This window comes from Enhydra lutris, unplaced genomic scaffold (assembly GCF_002288905.1).
Source record: "Enhydra lutris kenyoni isolate GAN:26980312 unplaced genomic scaffold, ASM228890v2 scaffoldscaffold2, whole genome shotgun sequence".
NCBI classification, from domain to species: domain Eukaryota; kingdom Metazoa; phylum Chordata; class Mammalia; order Carnivora; family Mustelidae; genus Enhydra; species Enhydra lutris.
This window is the reverse complement of record NW_019154086.1, coordinates 54,242,689-54,260,078: the sequence shown is the minus strand read 5'-3', so window position 1 is coordinate 54,260,078 and position 17,390 is coordinate 54,242,689. Positions and strand designations below refer to the sequence as shown.

Below are 17,390 nucleotides of genomic sequence, written 5' to 3'. Positions count from 1 at the left end.
CTTTCATACTCTGAATGATAAATTAGTGTTTTCTAACCCTCATTTAGGAAACTAAACCCTTCAGAGAGTAAGGTAACAGAAGCTTTCCAACTACCTTGTCTTGGTTGTCAAAAAACCCAACATTTTCTCTAAGCATAATGTAGGAGGGCCACATTGATCCACACCTCCTGCTAATTATATCCTTATGTCTCCCCTTTCCATGCCATAGCAGGATGGTACACAGGTTGGTCTGTGACCAAGAGAATATAGCAGAAATAAATATGTTGCTTCCGGAGATAGGACATACAAGAATATGGCCCTCTGGTCACTCTCTTGGATCACTTCCTCTTGGGGAAGCCAGATACCACATGTCACCCAGGTAGCCTTGGAGAGACACCCATCTGGTGAAAATCTAAGTCCCTCCAGTGGAGCAAGTCATTTTAGAAGTCACTTCTCCAGCCTTAGTCAAGCCTTCAATGATGTGGCCCTGGCTGAATTTCACTGCAATCTGATGATACCTCAAACCAGAACCACCCAGCTAAGATGCTCCTGGATTCCTCACTCAGAAACTGGGTGACCAAACATGTTTGTGGTTAAGCTGCTGAATTTGGGGATGACGTGCCACACAATAACTAAGATACAATGGGCAAAGATCACCTGTTGTTTCCTGAAGGAGCAAAATTCTAATCACAACACTTCTAAGATACCAAATTAATTTATGTTAATAACAAAATATTAAGTTCATGTTTCTTTGGTATTCAGTAAAAGATTTAAGCCATTCCCAACTCACTCAACTACTAAACTCCTTCCACACTGCTAACAAAAAGAAAAAATTTCAATATACGTTACCTGTAGTCAATGCACACTAATTAGATCATAGCTTAACGTATCAGTTGTTTTTAACAATTACATTTAAAACTTCCCAGCAGTAAGACCTCTCCTTGGATCTTAATTTTTTCTCACACTGGGATAGAACTGCAGATACCCAACAGTATTCCTAGCAAGTTCCAAAAGGTCTGAATTAGGAGGCCTGGATAGCACTTGGCCCATTTTAATGTTTTAAGTTAGATCTTAAAGAAATGTTAAAGTAAATAAAACTGTATGGCCAAGAGTAAACAATGACTACATATAACTGCTGTATATTTTATATTGTATGTATGCTGAATACTCAGTATTCAACACAGTGCAGGGTTTTCTTTGACACTTATCAGACATCATAGATTACTACCAGAACATCACATAAGTTTATTTCAGATGTAACAGCAATGTTAAAATCAACAAGTTTAATTTTTAACTGCACCAAGTAAACTTGCCATTTAAGTATTTTTAAAGTTATTCCCTCCAAAAAACTGAGGGAGCTTTTCTCTTCCACCCCAGAAACCACAGTTTCCCAATAGTTCTATTTTTGGAGGACTTTCAATTGATGAATAAACTGCTTTGGGGATATTTTAGAACTTCTTTCCCCAAATGAAAACTAGTCTGGACAAATTATCTATTGCATAGATTTCTCTGCAGATTCTTTTCTTTAGAACCTAAATGCAATTACCATAAGGATAATCTTTACCTATCCGCCCCTTAGTAAAAACTATCTGTCCTAAAAAATATGATGGATATATGCTCTGATCTTCCAGTTAATAGAATTGTTTTACCTCAACAATTTTTATGCTCCAAAATAGCCAACTCAAATGGGACATTACTTGAGTCTTTACTGACTCATAGGCATGTGAACTAGTGCCCAGCTTCTACATCCTCCTTTTCCTTAAATGGATGGAATTACTTAATACAAGTTTGACGTAGGACAATTAACCCTTTCCAAACAAGTCTGATGTAGGACAACTAACCTTTTCAAACATACCATTTAGGTAAAGTCATTGTCTAGTGTGGAAAAAGAAACTATAATGATAGGGAGCCTACATACTCAATTCAAAATTTATTTTTTTTCCCCTCCTTAAATAACATGTACTTAATTGTCATGAGGCAGCTATTCAGTTTTCAATAACCACATTTAGGGATACATTCATAGGACTGATTAGATAGTCCTGGTGAAATGGTTATAGAAATAGAGGCAGTGTCATCTCAGAAAACTCATTTATATATCAAAATCTATTTTGATATCTGGAAGTTTACAAAAAGGCTGAATTCTTCAAACTAAGTATGCCTTCTGTAACTCAAGCACTCTTCTCTTGGCAAGAGCAAGCTGAAGCTTATCCAGGAAGGTAAAGGTGCTTAATGCTAACTTTTTTCCTAAGTTTATACTCGGACTGCTGAAGAAACTGATACCCAAGAAACCAGCATGGTCTTTCTACATTTTTACTATCTTAAGATTCAAATCCTATATACTCATTCAACTATCTTCTCTTTTCCTGTATTACTCTTGGCACTCAAGATTGCTGAAGTCTATTGTACTTTGTACTTTCACATTCTCAAAAAAGATTATAAAATGTGCATCAACATTGTGTAATTTTGTCATTTAACATATTTGGAGAGATGAGATTGCTATTATTAGAATGTACATAAGGATAAGTATTATGAATCAAACTTCCCTTTAAAGTCAAATGACAAGGAAATTCAAGCCCTGTGCATTGTTTTAAAGTCTAATGAGAACAATTCATGGGCCACTAGTATTGGCAATCTAGAAAATTTTAAATATTGGATACAGGGCTATGGAGGAAAACATGACATTTCAGATGTCTCCTATCTTACAAAAAGTTATCAAGCCGTCCAAGCCACTCCTTATGTGCCAGAAAATGATCTGGCATAAACTAGTCCCATCAGTAAAGGAGGTCACAGTGACATCTGTTATTAACACTTCTGAACTTCTATTTTCCCAAGAATAGAAGCAATATGTTTAACAATTGCCCCCTCAAATCCTTAAGCTCAATTATCACAGGCACAGAAAATAAGCAAATCTGGGATGTTCTCCAACAGATAAGCAGTAGCACAGCTATGTTATTCTCAAAAATACTGTCTATATTCTTCCCTATATAATCAAATGCTCTGTGGCCTCGCTTTTAATAGTCCGCATTAGCTGGCATTAAATGCATTTATTGTGCCACGAGTCCATCTAAGCTTCCTTTTAGGTGTTTTTAAATATGTCCAAGAGACAATACCTGCTTCAGGTTTATCTTAGGGGTACTGACCTATAAGGACATCAACTCCCATTTTTAAAGTTAGACTAACTATTGTGGGTTTACTGAAGACACGAAAAAAGAGAGAATACACACAAAAAAGTAAATCACAACAAACCTTTTTAGGTCAGTTAAAGGCCATGTCTCTAGCTGGGATATTAAAAAAAATTAATCTCACCAGCCACACTCTAAAAGTTAATGCCACTAATAACAATCAACAGCAGGAAAAATAAACCTGCTAACAACCAGTCCACTCATTAGCAAAAAGCAGTTTAACTCAAATACTGAGACCAAAGTAAAACACTACCTACCCAAACTGTCCCACCTACCCTCAGCGAGGAAGAAAGAAATAATTGCTTAAAAAAAAAAAATAAGCTTAGTATTTCTTACAAGGATAAAAATGGTCCAACTCCTGAGACAACACTCAGAAGGACAAAAGGTGGAGTGAAGGCAATGTCTAGGGATTAGTATCCCAGTCTTGAAAAACCCAAAGTACCACAAACACACTAAACTTGTCTTTGAATTACAGAACAAGATATTGCTGCTGTTTCTTTTTGTCTTTTGATATATACAACATTTTGTAGGCTCTGCCCTTCAATGTGAAAGCAGGAGATTAAAAAAAAAAATTGACACCCAAATTTTTGGGACCATATATATCTTAACTGTGAAACCAAACAGATCTATACTTCCTCCTTCCTACAATCAAACCACCTCACAAAAATAAGAAAACTAAAACAATCCAAACATGATTAATCTTGAAAGTCCTTGGAAGTATTAAACATTTTTTAGAGGAAAGAAAAAGGAAGAAAGGAGGACGAACAAGAACAAGAAGGGGGGGGGGAAGAAAGAGGGGGGAAAAATCAATGGGCCTCTCTTTTATTTGGCGACAAGCAAGTGCAAGAAAGTTCATTTCTAATTTGTTCAGTTGTCTGTCTTTTGCACATCTGCATTCTGGCCAGAAGGGACTTTGAGGTTTTTCTGCAACACATGAGCATCTGCGGGCTCTATCCTCTTATAGTAGTTCTTCTTTGTCTCAATAATCTCAAAGCCAAACTTCCTGTAGAAGTCAATTGCCGATTCATTGCTGATCTGGACATGCCTAAGATACAGGAGGGTATCAGGGGGAAAAAAAAAAAGATTTCATCAGCTTTTGTGTATTCTCCACAAATAATTTCAAATTGGTTAGAGCCAGAATACTGCACACATCTGTTAGATTCTCCGCATAATTACTAGCAATCAACAAAGATTAGGTATTCATCTCAGAAAAACTGGATGATGAACATACACTTTTAACCTAACTATTACATTTGCAAGATAGCTGGCTGAGGTTAGGAGTCTCAGAAATAGTGTTTACTCTTACAATCAACAAAGGGCAAAGTACCCTAGTTAGCATAACATTTTTCACTGCAAGGGAAAAAAGATTCCAGTAACTAAAAATGGGGAAATAACCGTAAGGATGATTCAAAGACCATATTAACATATGCAGAAAGAAAAAAGAAAAATAACATAACTAGGCTCTCAAATGCCTGAATATATCTTCCCTGATTTATAAAAAATATGCTATATTTTGAAAATAAATAATTTGAGCTTTCTCAATTACTCTTCAAAATAGCATTATATACTCTCTTCCACTGTCAAAGTTAAAATGAGAATAATCTAAATACCCTTATTATAAAAAATCCATAATTGTGATCTAACCTTGGCTCTTAATCTGAGTTCTATAATATTGATATTATATTAATATAGTATCAGCTAGGTACTCTCTGATTTTGATTATTAAACTCTACTACTAATGAACATATTAATGAGAACCTTAAACAGAACCTAGAGAATGGATAAGATGAGAAAAGTAGTATTAATGATACTAATTCTTCAATTGTGAAGACTTGAGTTTTAATCTTGGTTTACTCTGTGACTTTAGTGCTCCCACCCCAACGAATGAAGCAAATCTTATCTCAGATTCCTTATCTATTACTGAAACAAAAGAAAACTTCATAACCACTACTTCCATGGTTTTTCCAAAAGACAATGAAACAAGTAACCAGATTTTTAAAGTTTCTAGTAAAGGTTTCTATTTCCATTCTATTAAATTCTTTAGGTAAGAACATTAAATATCATTATACTTACAGATAGATGTTGTCAAAAGTGCCATCTTTTTCACAGATGTTTAAGACATGATTTAACATTTTAGTTCCTATTAACAAGACAAACAACAAATAAGTAATTTCATAAAAATCAATCTTTACACTTCTAACTGCCATCTTAACATTTACTGGGTCTTAACAGAACTTGAGGTAAACACGAGACAACCGATTTTTTAAAAATTTTCTTCTTTCCCTACATTATCTACATATGTTTAAAACTCATAGCAGAAAAGCAACCTTTACATATAGAAGCCCTTCCATGTAAAAGGAAAACAGAAAAAAGCAAAAGGGACATTGATAACAAATCTATATAGGGCTTCCACTTGAAATATGTTAATAAAGTTATTTTCCACCTTACATAATTCAGTAATTCTTTCCCAATATTCCCAAAAGAAATGGTTTGACTCACTGGGTCAGAAACAGTAGTCATGTATTTACATTTCTCTAAACAAATAAAAAAAAAACCACAAGTTGAAATTACCTATTCCTAGCCTTCGGTATGGTGCCAGACATCCTAGTGTCATGATGTAAAGTCTCTTCTGATTCTGTGAATGATCCACCCTACAGCATACTGCACCTACTGCAATATCATTGAAATAGGCTGCCATGGAAAATAGAAAAATATAAAGTTCAAAGACAGAATAACATATTTTATTCAATCTTCCTCCCCTTCTATACGAACTAAATTATTGCTATTGGCCATAAATTTTATCAGCTATTCTGAATAATAGTAACTTCAAAAATTTCCTACTTTTTAGGGATTTAAGTCTCTTCTAGAGTAAACACAAATATGTGAAAACACACACACTAAAGTAGAGAAGACATTTAGCATTTCCGTTTAAAATTCAAGTATTGTCTTGGTTTCTTTGAGATTTTTCTCAGAATCTGAATCACCCCCATTTCCTGACTTGTAAAATAAGGAAATTAAATTAGTTAACTCTGCTCTAATATTAAAAACTAGGGTCAAGAATACCAACAAACAAATGAAGGGGGGGAAAAAACATATTATACCAAGTTTTGCTAGCTCGCCAACCTCCAGCACATCCTTGTAGAACTTGTCATTGTAGCTGACTGGAAAGATGACCTGGTTTAGTCTCTTCAACTGTTTAATATTGTGTGGTGTCACATCTCCCAGCTCGATCCGGCTACTGGAACAAACCAAAATGTACTCAATAAAATATAATTAGCTTTATTTGTTATGATGAACATTCTTAGAAGACTACGAAGTTTTTTTTTTTACATGACTGATAAATCCAAACTTTCATAGTGACTTTATACTCCTAGAAAGATTACCATTTATAAGATTATGCCAGCTATTCCATCCAAATTCAATTTGTAGCTTTCAAACAACTGTATACATTTAGAGATAAATATGGTAAACGACAAATACTAAGAAGGCCAGACTAGTATTCTATATAAATGCCAGAATTTTCCTTGTAGTTTACAGTTCAGAAGAATTTAAACATCTATTACTGATCAAAAGGACTGATGATACCAAATGTTGGCAAGGGGGTGGCAAATGGGAATGGCGAAATGTAAACAGATAGAGTATCTCTGGGAAGACACTCTAGTACTACGTATGCATCAAAAAGCCTGAGAGGCTAAGTCATTAAGACTCTGCCTTTGGCTAGGGCGGATTCCAGGGTCCTGGAATTGAGCCCTCTGCATCAGGCTCCCTGCTCAGCACTCCCCCAGTTTGTGTTCCCTCTCTGGCTGTGTCTTCTGTCAAATAAATAAGTAAAACATTTTAAAAAGTAAAAATGTTTGTGTTCCCTCTCCCCCTGTTTGTGTTCCCTCTCTCACTGTGTCTTCTGTCAAATAAATAAATAAAACATTTTAAAAAGTAAAATAAGCCTGAGAGGTACATTTCCTTTACGGAAGTAATCCTACTCCAGAAACTTATCCTGAAAAAATAATCCAAATAGGCAAAAGTTATGTATATTCTACTAATTGAGCTAGGAACAACCCACAACAGTCATTTGGGGTGGTTTTCCAAATCCAGATTCCTGGACTTCACCCCACTTTCAGAAGCAGAATCTCTGGAAATGAAACTAAGGAATCCACATGGTGGTGGGAGAGCTTTACTTATCAAGAATGCAACAGAAGTATTCCTTAAAAAAAAACTATGTAATCAAAACAATTGGTTCCAAGGGAAAAGAGTTAAGGCTAAAAAGATTCAGATTCACAGTAACAAAGCCATGTTGCCTCTAGGCCATCAACCAAGGGATTTTTTAACAACTCAAGTCAGTATCACTAATGTAAAATAAAGGTTGATCAAGGGGCACCTGGATGGCTCAGTGGGTTAAAGCCTCTGCCTTCGGCTCAGGTCATGATCCCAGGGGCCTGGGATGGAGCCCCACATCGGGCTCTCTGCTGGGCGGGGAGCCTGCTTCCTCCTCTCTCTCTCTGCCTACTTGTGATCTCTGTCAAATAAATAAATAAAATCTTAAAAAAAAAAAAAAAAGGTTGATCAAATATGAAAGACAAACCTGAATACCACTAACATTATCATTAGTAGAGTTGCTTACATACATTATTGGCCTTCTTAAGAATCACAATACTGATTTCTAATTCTTTATATAAGATGACAAAATTCTTTAAATAAGATCAAATCAAAATAAAAACGAGTTGAAAAATAAAAACAATGTGATGCCACCCAAGTAGCTAGAAAATGTGGGTCCTACTCACTGGGTGCTAGGTGCTAGCTAGTTCCAGATCACAATGACATTAGTCAATAGCCAGGAAATGCAAACAACACGCCCTAATTAATCATCTGCACCCTATGCATACAGGTTTTGAAAACTGTTGGAGGAATGACGAAACGAAAATGTTAATCATCACACTTTTATAATGGTAAAAAACAAAAACCTAAGTGTCCCCAATAGAGAACTGGTTAAATAAAGCATGCATGATACATTAATATTATTAGTAGAGAAACACTGATACATTGTTTTGTGGGGGGGGGGGCGCGGCGCGGGGGGAAACACATTCTAAATATATGTAATATATAAATATCTAAAATAGCTTTTGTTAATATAGAGGAAAAAATGCTTTAAACAATATACAAAAAGTGTGTGATCAGAATCGTGGGTGGCACCTGGCTGGCTCAGTTCAGTAGAACATGATGAGGCTCTTGATCTCATGGTTATAAGGTGGAATCATGGCCATGTTGGGTGAAGATTACTTAAAAATACAATCCTTAATAATAAAAGAATGGTGGGTAATTTTAAAAACAGTGTTCTCTGAAATGTTACAATTTAGATTACTAGAAAACAGAATACAGACCATAACGCCCATTTGGAACTTTAGCCTTCTTGCCTCAATTATTTCATTTTTATGCTGTTTTTTTATTCCTTACTATGACCCATCACCCTTGTATATCTTGCATATTTTCTTAAAATCTGAGCAGTTTCTTAGTAGCCACACAAATTCTTAAGATGCAAACACCACAGTAAAAAATAGAGTTCTCTTTGTTATATTTTCTTCCAATTTCTAGACACATAAAGTAAATATGAGTAAATGTGGCCTCTCCTAAGTATTTCACATCTAAAATGAATTCCTTTTGTGAGATTCAGGTCCTCTTTAACTAGGGAATATCTCATTCATAGAACTCCCCTTTTCATTAAAGCAGGATCCTGGCTTTCTCTTCTTTAAGACTGAGAAAATAACATTTTACTGAAACCTTTTTCTGATTAAAACCTGCTTAGGTTCACTTACCCACCATCCACCACTCAGACCTTTTATAAGCAGATACAGTTATAATGTAAAATACAGACCCCTTAAAATACAGAGAACATGGAGTGCCTGGGTGGCAGACTCTTTTAAGCATCGGACTCTTGGTTTCTGCTTGGGTGGTGAATATTTCAGGGTCATGAGCTCAAGTCCTGCGCTAGGCGCCGAGCTCAGTGCAGAGTCCATTTAGGAGTCTCTCTCCCCCTTTCCCTCGGCCCCTCCCCCATTCTGAAATAAACAAATCTTAAAAAAAAAAAAAAAGTACAGGGATGACATATCACCTACACTCTGTGTTCTTTTCTTTAGCAAAAGGATTCCTATCATTTAGTTAATTAATGTATCTATCACCTTGCTTTTTTTTTTAAGAACACTTAAGGTTTACTCTCTTAGCAAGTTTCAATTATATGCATTAGATCGTCAGACCTTATTCATTTTACAGCTACAAGTTTGTACCTTTTTATCAATTTCTGCCTATTCCCCCCACCCTGGCAACCACTTATCTACTCTGTTTCTACGAGTTTGACTTTTTTATTTGTAGATTTCACATATAAGTAATACCATGCAGTGTTCGTCTTTCTGACTTATTTTACTTAGCATAATGCTACTCTTTAACTGAGTATAGCACCCCAAATTTGGTACAGTAATATATTTTAAATATAATATAGCATTTATTTATTATATTCAGAGCATGGTATTTTAAAATTATCCACTGCAATTAAGAGTCAGACTCTGTATTTCAAAAGTCATTGAAAAACCACATTATAAAGTCTAACCATAAACAATAAAGAAAAATTTAACCTAGGAAGTCAAGCTTCCAAATTTTAAGTGAAAGAACATGATTTTTTAAAAAAGTTTAAGAATGATTTCCAGGTGGGGCCCCTGGCTGGCTCAGCTGGAAGGGCATGCAACTCTTGATCTTGGGGTCATGAGCTTGAGCCCCACACTGGGTACAGGGATTACTTAAAAATATATAAAAACTTGAAAATAAATGATTTCTAGGTAATGGTTGGGCTTCAAGTATCTTTATAATTTTTAAAAGGATAATAACCAGGTATTTCTTAACTTCATACAGAAGGAAAAGGTGGTATGGTTCAATGTGCTAGATGAAATCTAATAAAAATTAACTACTAAAAAAGTTTCCATTGGAGTAGGCAGATCAAGCCTATTCAAATATAGAACACTGTATTAAATCATTAGGGAATAGGCAGCTTAATCTTTTCCTGCCTAATTAAAAAAAATACAAGTCTTGATTAAAAAAAAAAAAAAGTCCATCACCATAGAAATGACTCAGGAAGTGAAAATATCCTGAAATATTACCAGAAGTAACTTTGATGCAAACAGTCTTCCTGTATTTTTCTATGCATATACATATATATATATATATATATATATATATATATATATATATATATATATATACACACACACACACATACATATTTCAAAACAGAATTGAGATACTATTCATATTGTTTGGTAGCTGTTTAAGAAATACCTTAAATATAACTTTGTCAGCAAAATTCACTTTCAAATACAGTTTATCTTTCATGAACATGATATGCCTGACTGAAATGGAATACTTCTGTAATCTTGATCACTTAGCTCTGAATTATTTTAAGATGTGGATATTCTAAATATATCAGAGTAACAGCAACTTGTACATATAATTTAGCAAAGAACATGTTGTATCAAAGGTATATAGTGCTATACAGAAATGTCAAGGGGTGCCTGGGTGGCTCAGTGGGTTAAAGCCTCTGCCTTAGGCTCAGGTCATGATCTCAGGGTCCTGGGATGGAGCCCAGCATCCGGCTCTCTGCTCAGCAGGGAATCTGCTCCCCCCCCCACCCCCGCCTGCCTCTCTGCCTGCTTGTGATCTGTCTGTAAAATAAATAAATAAAATCTTAAAAAAAAAAAAAGAGTTCTATGAATCTGTAATTTTCTGAAGTTCTTAAGAACATAATAGTTGCCTAATCAAAGCACAAATCAGGTATTTCAATAAATATTTGAACACCTATGTGCTAACACCTGGAATGCAAAATACAGTGTCTAAGTGTGTATATTATACATATTCACACACAACTGTATACATATAATACACATACATAATGTATATAAAATACAATGTCTTAGTAGTAACACATGCATACAAAGTACAAAAATAATACTAGAATGGAAGTAATCCTGGGATCAGATGTGAAGAGTGACTAAGAGTTTGTTCTGTAGGAAGCCAAGAAATGAAATTTTTTAAAAAGATTTTATTTATTTGACAGAGAGAGAGAGCACAAGCAAGGGGATCAGCAGAGGGAGAGGGAGAAGCAGGCTTCCACCGAACAGGGAGCCCAATGTGGGGCTCAATTCCAGGACCCTGGGATCGTGACCTGAGTGGAAGGCAGACGCTTAACAGACTGAGCCACTCAGGCACCCCAAGAAAAGAATGGAAAAAAAAAAAAAAAGATTTATTTGAGAGTGAGAAAGACAGAACACGAGGAGGGGAGGGGCCGACGGAGAGGAAGCAGCGGACTCCCCACTAAGCAGGTAGCCCTGACCTGGGGCTCCATGTGGGACTCCAGGATCATGGCCTGAGCTGAAGGGAGACGCTTAACTGACTGAGCTACCCAGGTGCACCAAGAAATGAATTCTAAAAAGAAGGTAGAACATGAACAAAACAGCAATGATATGTTCCTAAAATTACAGGCAGTTTGATTTGGAAAAACAAAATGTACTCTGTGGCTCTCTTCCTCTGGGCTACCTGCTGAGGGTACAGCCATCTCCTACACTTAACTTGGCATCACAGCCATCCTCAGACCTCTGGTGAAGACCAAGATTGTTAAAAAGTGAACCAAGAAGTTCATTCTGCATCAGTCAGATCAATATGTCAAAATTAAGTGCAACTGGCTGAAACTGAGGCATTGATAATAGGGTGTACAGAAGATTCAAGGGCCAGATCTTGATGCCCAACACTGATTATAAGAGCAACAAGAAAAAAACCACGTTATCCAGTGGCCTCCACAAGTCCCTAGTCCACAAGGTCAAAGAGCTTGAAGTGCTGTTAACATGCAATAAATCTTACTGTGCAGAGACTGTTCATAACTTCTCCTCCAAGAACCACAAAGCCATTGTGGAAAGAGCAGCCAGCTGGCCATCAGAGTATCAGTCCCAATGCCAGGCTGCACAGCAAAGAAAATGAATGCAGACAGCGTATATGCAAGTTGCGTTTGTGTTAATAAAACCGTAAAACTACAAAAAAAATGTTCTTTCTGTAAATGTGGAAGCTGGGATTGGAGAGGAAGAACCACCAATTTTATAAGGGGCTTGCACATCAGGATGGTACTTGGCTATCTTCTCTACTTACACTTATTCTCTTGCTTGACCTCAATCTCATCATCTTACTGCTTTAATGCTGCCATCTTCCAAATCTGTCTCTTCCTTAGAAATCACTCCTAAACTCCAAAACATCTACAGCAGACACCTCAAATTAAATATATCCAACACTAGATCTCTGACCCCCCCCATCTGCTTCACCTGCAGCTTTCTCTGTTGATAGCCTCTCCATCAGTGACTGCCGATTACTCTCTTACCTTATTTAAATGATACCTCAAGAAAGTTTATTCTGATAAATCTGTTTTTCTTTGTACTGTTCCTGGATACGCGTTCTTATCAATCAGGATTATGTTTGGCCTTGAACAAAGTTTGGAAGTGTTCCTTCTTACTCTTGAATTTTGTCAATGTTTGCTTCATGTATTTCCAAGTTATTTGAAGAGAATATTTGGGATGTTATAAATTGACGAATTGGTCCTGTTATCCTTTTGAAATGTCCTTCTTTTTGCTGTAATAGTCCCTGTCTTAAAATCTACTTTGTTCATTAATACAGACATACTACTTTCTTCTAATCAATGCCGCGTCATGTATCTTTTACCATCTTTTACTTTCAACTCTTCTATGTCCTTGTAATTTAAAGTGTCTTTTGTAAAAAGCACATATTTAAGTCTTGTTCCTCTGACAATGGGAGTATTTTTACTACACAGTTCTTTTTTCTAAATATTATACAATGTCCAGGTATTACTTTTATGTATTAAAATACCATGAGGGGTGCCTGGGTGGCTCAGTCGGTTGTGAACAACTCTTGGTTTGGTTTTGGCTCAGGTCAGGCTCTCAGAGTTGTGGGATGAGTCCTCCGTTTGGCTTCACACTCAGTGCCAGTCTCCTTATCCCTATCCCTCCCATTCCCTTCTGACCTTCCGCAGGCACATGGGCTCTGCATCTTGAGTGAATGAATGAATGAATGAATGAAAGAAATCTTTAAAAGAAAAATAAAAGAATAAAAATAAAACAGCATGATAGAAAAAGGTAGAAAATGTCATCACATTGAGTCATGCTAATCCTCTCTGTATCATTCCAATTTTAGTATATATACTGCCAAAGCAAGCACTGACAATTGAAGCATTTGGTCTGTCTACACAATGTAATTATTGATGTAGTCTACTCAAGTCCACCAGTTTGCAAATTTTCTATATGTACTCTTAGTAGTTCCTTTATTTTTCAAGCCCTATTTGAGGGATCAATTTTCATTCTTGGCTTAAAAAAAATGTTTTAAAGTTTACATAAAATTAAATTCACTTTTCTTGGTGTATAGTTCTGAGTTTTCACAAACATGCATAATAACAACTATCAAGATACAGAAAGGTTCCATCACCCCAAAAATCTCCCTCATGGCCCTCTGTAGAGTTTCAACTGTAACACCACTCCCAGGCAACCATTAATCTGTTTTCTGTTCCCCATATCTTTGCTTCTTCAAGAATGTCACATAAATGGAATCACAGGAATACACAGCCATTTGCTTGGCTTCCTTCATTCAACATACTGACTTTGAGATTCACCACATTGCTGTATCAATAGTACCTTCCTTGTTATTGCTGAGTAGTATTGCACAGTATGGATATACCACTGTTTCTCCTTTTATTGAAAAGGCATCTGGGTCTACATACACATTTCTCTATAGGTTCTTCTATTTTTACAATTTCTCTTGATTATGAGAGGTAATGTTGGGTGAAAAGTGTATGAGAGTTCTGGTTGTTTTGCATTCAGCATTTGGCACTGTCAACCTTTACAAATGTATGCCATTCTAACAGTTCATTTCATTTCAAAAATCACAGTTCATTGTGGTTTTAATCTGTATGTCCCTAAATAACAAATGATGTTGGGCATATTTTCATTTATTTCTCTGTCATTCATTTAACTTCTTTGGTAAAGGAGCTATTTAACTCTTTTGCCCATTTAAAACAAACTGGCGGGGGATGGGTGGTACCTGGGTGGTTCAGACATTAAGCATCTATCTGCCTTTGGCTCAGGTCATAATCCTAGGGTCCTGGGATGGAGCCCCACATTGGGCTCACTGCTCAGCAGGAAGCCTGCTTCTCTTTCTCCCACTCCCCCTGCTTATGTTCCCTCTCTCACTGTGTCTGTCAAATAAATAAAATCTTGAGGAGGAGCAAGATGGCAGAGAAGTATGAGACCGAAATTTCATCTGATTGCAGGAATTCAGCTAGATACTTATCAAACCATTCTGAACACCTACCAACTTAACAGGAGATCAAAGAGAAGAGCAGCAATTCTATGAACAGAAAAGCAGCCACATTCTGGAAGGTAGGACATGTGGAGAAGTAAATCTGAGATGATATAGAAGAGAGACCACAGGGGCAGGGTCTGGCTCCCAGCAAGCAGTAGAGCAGTGCAGCACAAAATTGAACTTTCAGAAGTCTACTCTGCAGAGGGACGTGCTCCAGAGGCTAAGTTGGGGGTGGAGCCCTCGCTGGGACAGTGTGGTCTCAGGACCTGTGGGGTCACATAAAGACCAGAGGTGCCTGAGTGCAGCAGAGCTCCCAGGTATCACAGTGGGGAGGCCAGCTGCAGAGATGAAGCTGAGGAGGGGGCTCTCAGTTTGGGGTTACCTTAAAGCATGATGTGAGGCAGAGTCAGGCCACTACTCTTTGAGCTGGGACCCCATAGGTGGCAGACCCGGGAGGGACACTCCCCGCCCCCAACCGGGAGGAGCAGCACAGAAGGGCTCTGCAGTAATCTGCTGGATTTGGAGACTCCAAATGGGGCCATATGCCAGAGGTAGAAATACTTGGTCACAGGCCTGGAGAACACAGAGCATGGCCAGAAACCAGGGAGACAGGAGTGAGCTCTAGCTCCTGGAGATTGGGAGGCTGCCATTTTTATCATAGTCCGCCAAAATAGTCCTCCAAACTGTATAGAAAGCTTTAAGAGAAAAAAAGCTACCGAGAGCAAACTGAGCAGACTCCTTAGCCTGGACCCTGGCAAGGGCACTGCAATTCCATCTTGGGCAAAGACATTTGAGAATCACTCCAAGAGACCCCCTCACCCGGAAGATCAGCAAGAACATCCAGCCAAGACCAGGTTTACGGATTAAAGAGAACTGCAGAACACCAGTGCTGGATGAATTCAGCACATAGAATTCATGGCTTTTTTCCCATGACTCTTTAGTCTTTCAAACTTAAATTTTTAAATTTTGTTATTTTTTTCTTTTTCTATTTTTTTAATCTTTCCTCTTTTAACTATTTCATCAATACCTTTTAAAAATATTTCTTAATTTCCATTTTTATAGTCCTATTCTATCCCTTCATTGTTTAACCTTATTTTTTCTGTACACATATAAGTTTTTCTTTCTTTAAAATTTTGGGATACAGTTATCTTCTAATAGACCAAAATATACCCTAACTCTGGGATATGGCTTTGGCTTTGTTCTAGTCTCCAGCCTGATTACATGCTCTCCTTTTTTTTCCTTTTTCAACCAACTTATCAATTCCTTTTTTAAAATCTTTTTTAATTTTCATTTTTACAGTCATACTCTGTCCCTTCATCGTTTTATCTATGTTTTTCTTTCTTTAAAATTTTGGGAGGCAGTTTTTTCTAACAGACCAAAATACAAAATCATGTGTGTGGCTCTGTTCTATTCACCAGCCTAATCATATTTTTTTTCCCCTTTCTTCTCCCCCGGATTTCACATGTCTTCTGATTTGGTTAGTGTTTATTTTCCTTGGGTCGTTGTTACCCTTTTAGCATTTTGTTCTCTCATTCATCTATTCTTCTCTGGAGAAAATGACAAGACGTAAAAACTCACCTCAAAAAACAGAACAAGAGGCAGTACCGACTGCTGGGGACCTAATAAGTACAGACATTAGTAAGACGTCAGAACTAGAGTTCAGAATGACGACTATAAAGATGCTAGCCGGGCTCAAAGAAAGCAGAGAAGATACTAGAGATTCCCTTTTTGAAGAAATAAAATCCCTTTCTGGAGAAATAAAAGAACTAAAATTTAACCAAGTTGAAATTAAAAAAGCTATTAATGAGGTCCATTCAAAAATGGAGGATTTAATTGCTACGATAAATGAGGCAAAAGAGAAAATTAGTAATACAGAAGATCAAATGATGGAGAATAAAGAAGCTGAGAAAAATAAAGACAAACAACTAGTGGACCATGAGGGGAGAATTCGAGAGATAAGTGATACTATAAGATGAAACAATATTAGAATAACTGAGATAACAGAAAAAGAAGAAAAAGAGGGGCAAAAGGTATATTGGAGCAAAGTATAGCAGAGAACTTTCCTAATTTGGGGAAGGAAATAAGCATCAAAACCCAGGAGGCACAGAGAACCCCCCTAAAATCAATAAAAACAGGCCAACACCCCATCATCTAATAGTAAAACTTACAAGTCTCAGTGACAAAGAGAAAATCCTGAAAGCAGCTTGGGACAAGAGGTCTGCAACCTACAACATTAGAAATATTAGATTGGCAGCAGACCTATCCACAGAGACCTGGCAGGCCAGAAAGGACTGGCATGATATATTCAGAGCACTTAACGAGAAAAATATGCAGCCAAGAATACTATATCCAGCTAGGCTGTTGTTGAAAATAGGAGATAAGGGCGCCTGGGTGGCTCAGTGGGTTAAGCCGCTGCCTTCGGCTCAGGTCATGATCTCAGGGTCCTGGGATCGAGTCCCACATCGGGCTCTCTGCTCAGCAAGAAGCCTGCTTCCTCCTCTCTCTCTCTCTCTGCCTGCCTCTCCGTCTACTTGTGATATCTCTCTATCAAATTAATAAATAAAAAAATCTTAAAAAAAAAAAAAAAGAAAAGAAAATAGGAGATAAAAAGCTTTCAGGAAAAACAAAAACTAAAGAATTTGCTAACACCAAACCAGCCCTACAGGAAATATTGAAAGGGGTCTAAGCAAAGACAGAGCCTAAAAGTAACAGACCAGAAAGGAACAGAGACAATATACAGTAACAGTCACCTAAATTCACTAAATTCATATCTTTCAATAGTTACCCTGAATGTAAGTAGGCTAAATGCCCCAATCAAAAGACACAAGGAATCAGAATGGA

The 17,390-nt window shown here is 36.9% G+C and overlaps 1 protein-coding gene and 1 pseudogene across 2 annotated transcripts in view; one reads left to right on the top strand and one right to left on the bottom strand.

Annotated features, from left to right (window-relative positions):
* Window positions 1-1,204: 1,204 nt before the first annotated feature.
* The window catches only part of LOC111151391 (N(alpha)-acetyltransferase 50, NatE catalytic subunit), a 35,980-nt gene continuing 19,794 nt past the window's right edge, over window positions 1,205-17,390 (bottom strand). Inside the window, exons 2-5 of one of the 2 annotated variants that reach the window (XM_022509384.1) lie at window positions 6,263-6,399; window positions 5,733-5,852; window positions 5,235-5,301; window positions 1,205-4,206 (exon numbers count right to left, since the gene is read on the bottom strand). In XM_022509384.1, the coding sequence (XP_022365092.1) occupies window positions 4,029-4,206; window positions 5,235-5,301; window positions 5,733-5,852; window positions 6,263-6,399 (502 nt within the window). In that variant the 3' untranslated portion in view covers window positions 1,205-4,028. The remainder of the gene's footprint in view (window positions 4,207-5,234; window positions 5,302-5,732; window positions 5,853-6,262; window positions 6,400-17,390) is intronic. The other variant, XM_022509392.1, reaches the window with a different exon arrangement.
* Window positions 6,777-17,390, top strand: part of LOC111149033 — a 29,941-nt pseudogene continuing 19,327 nt past the window's right edge.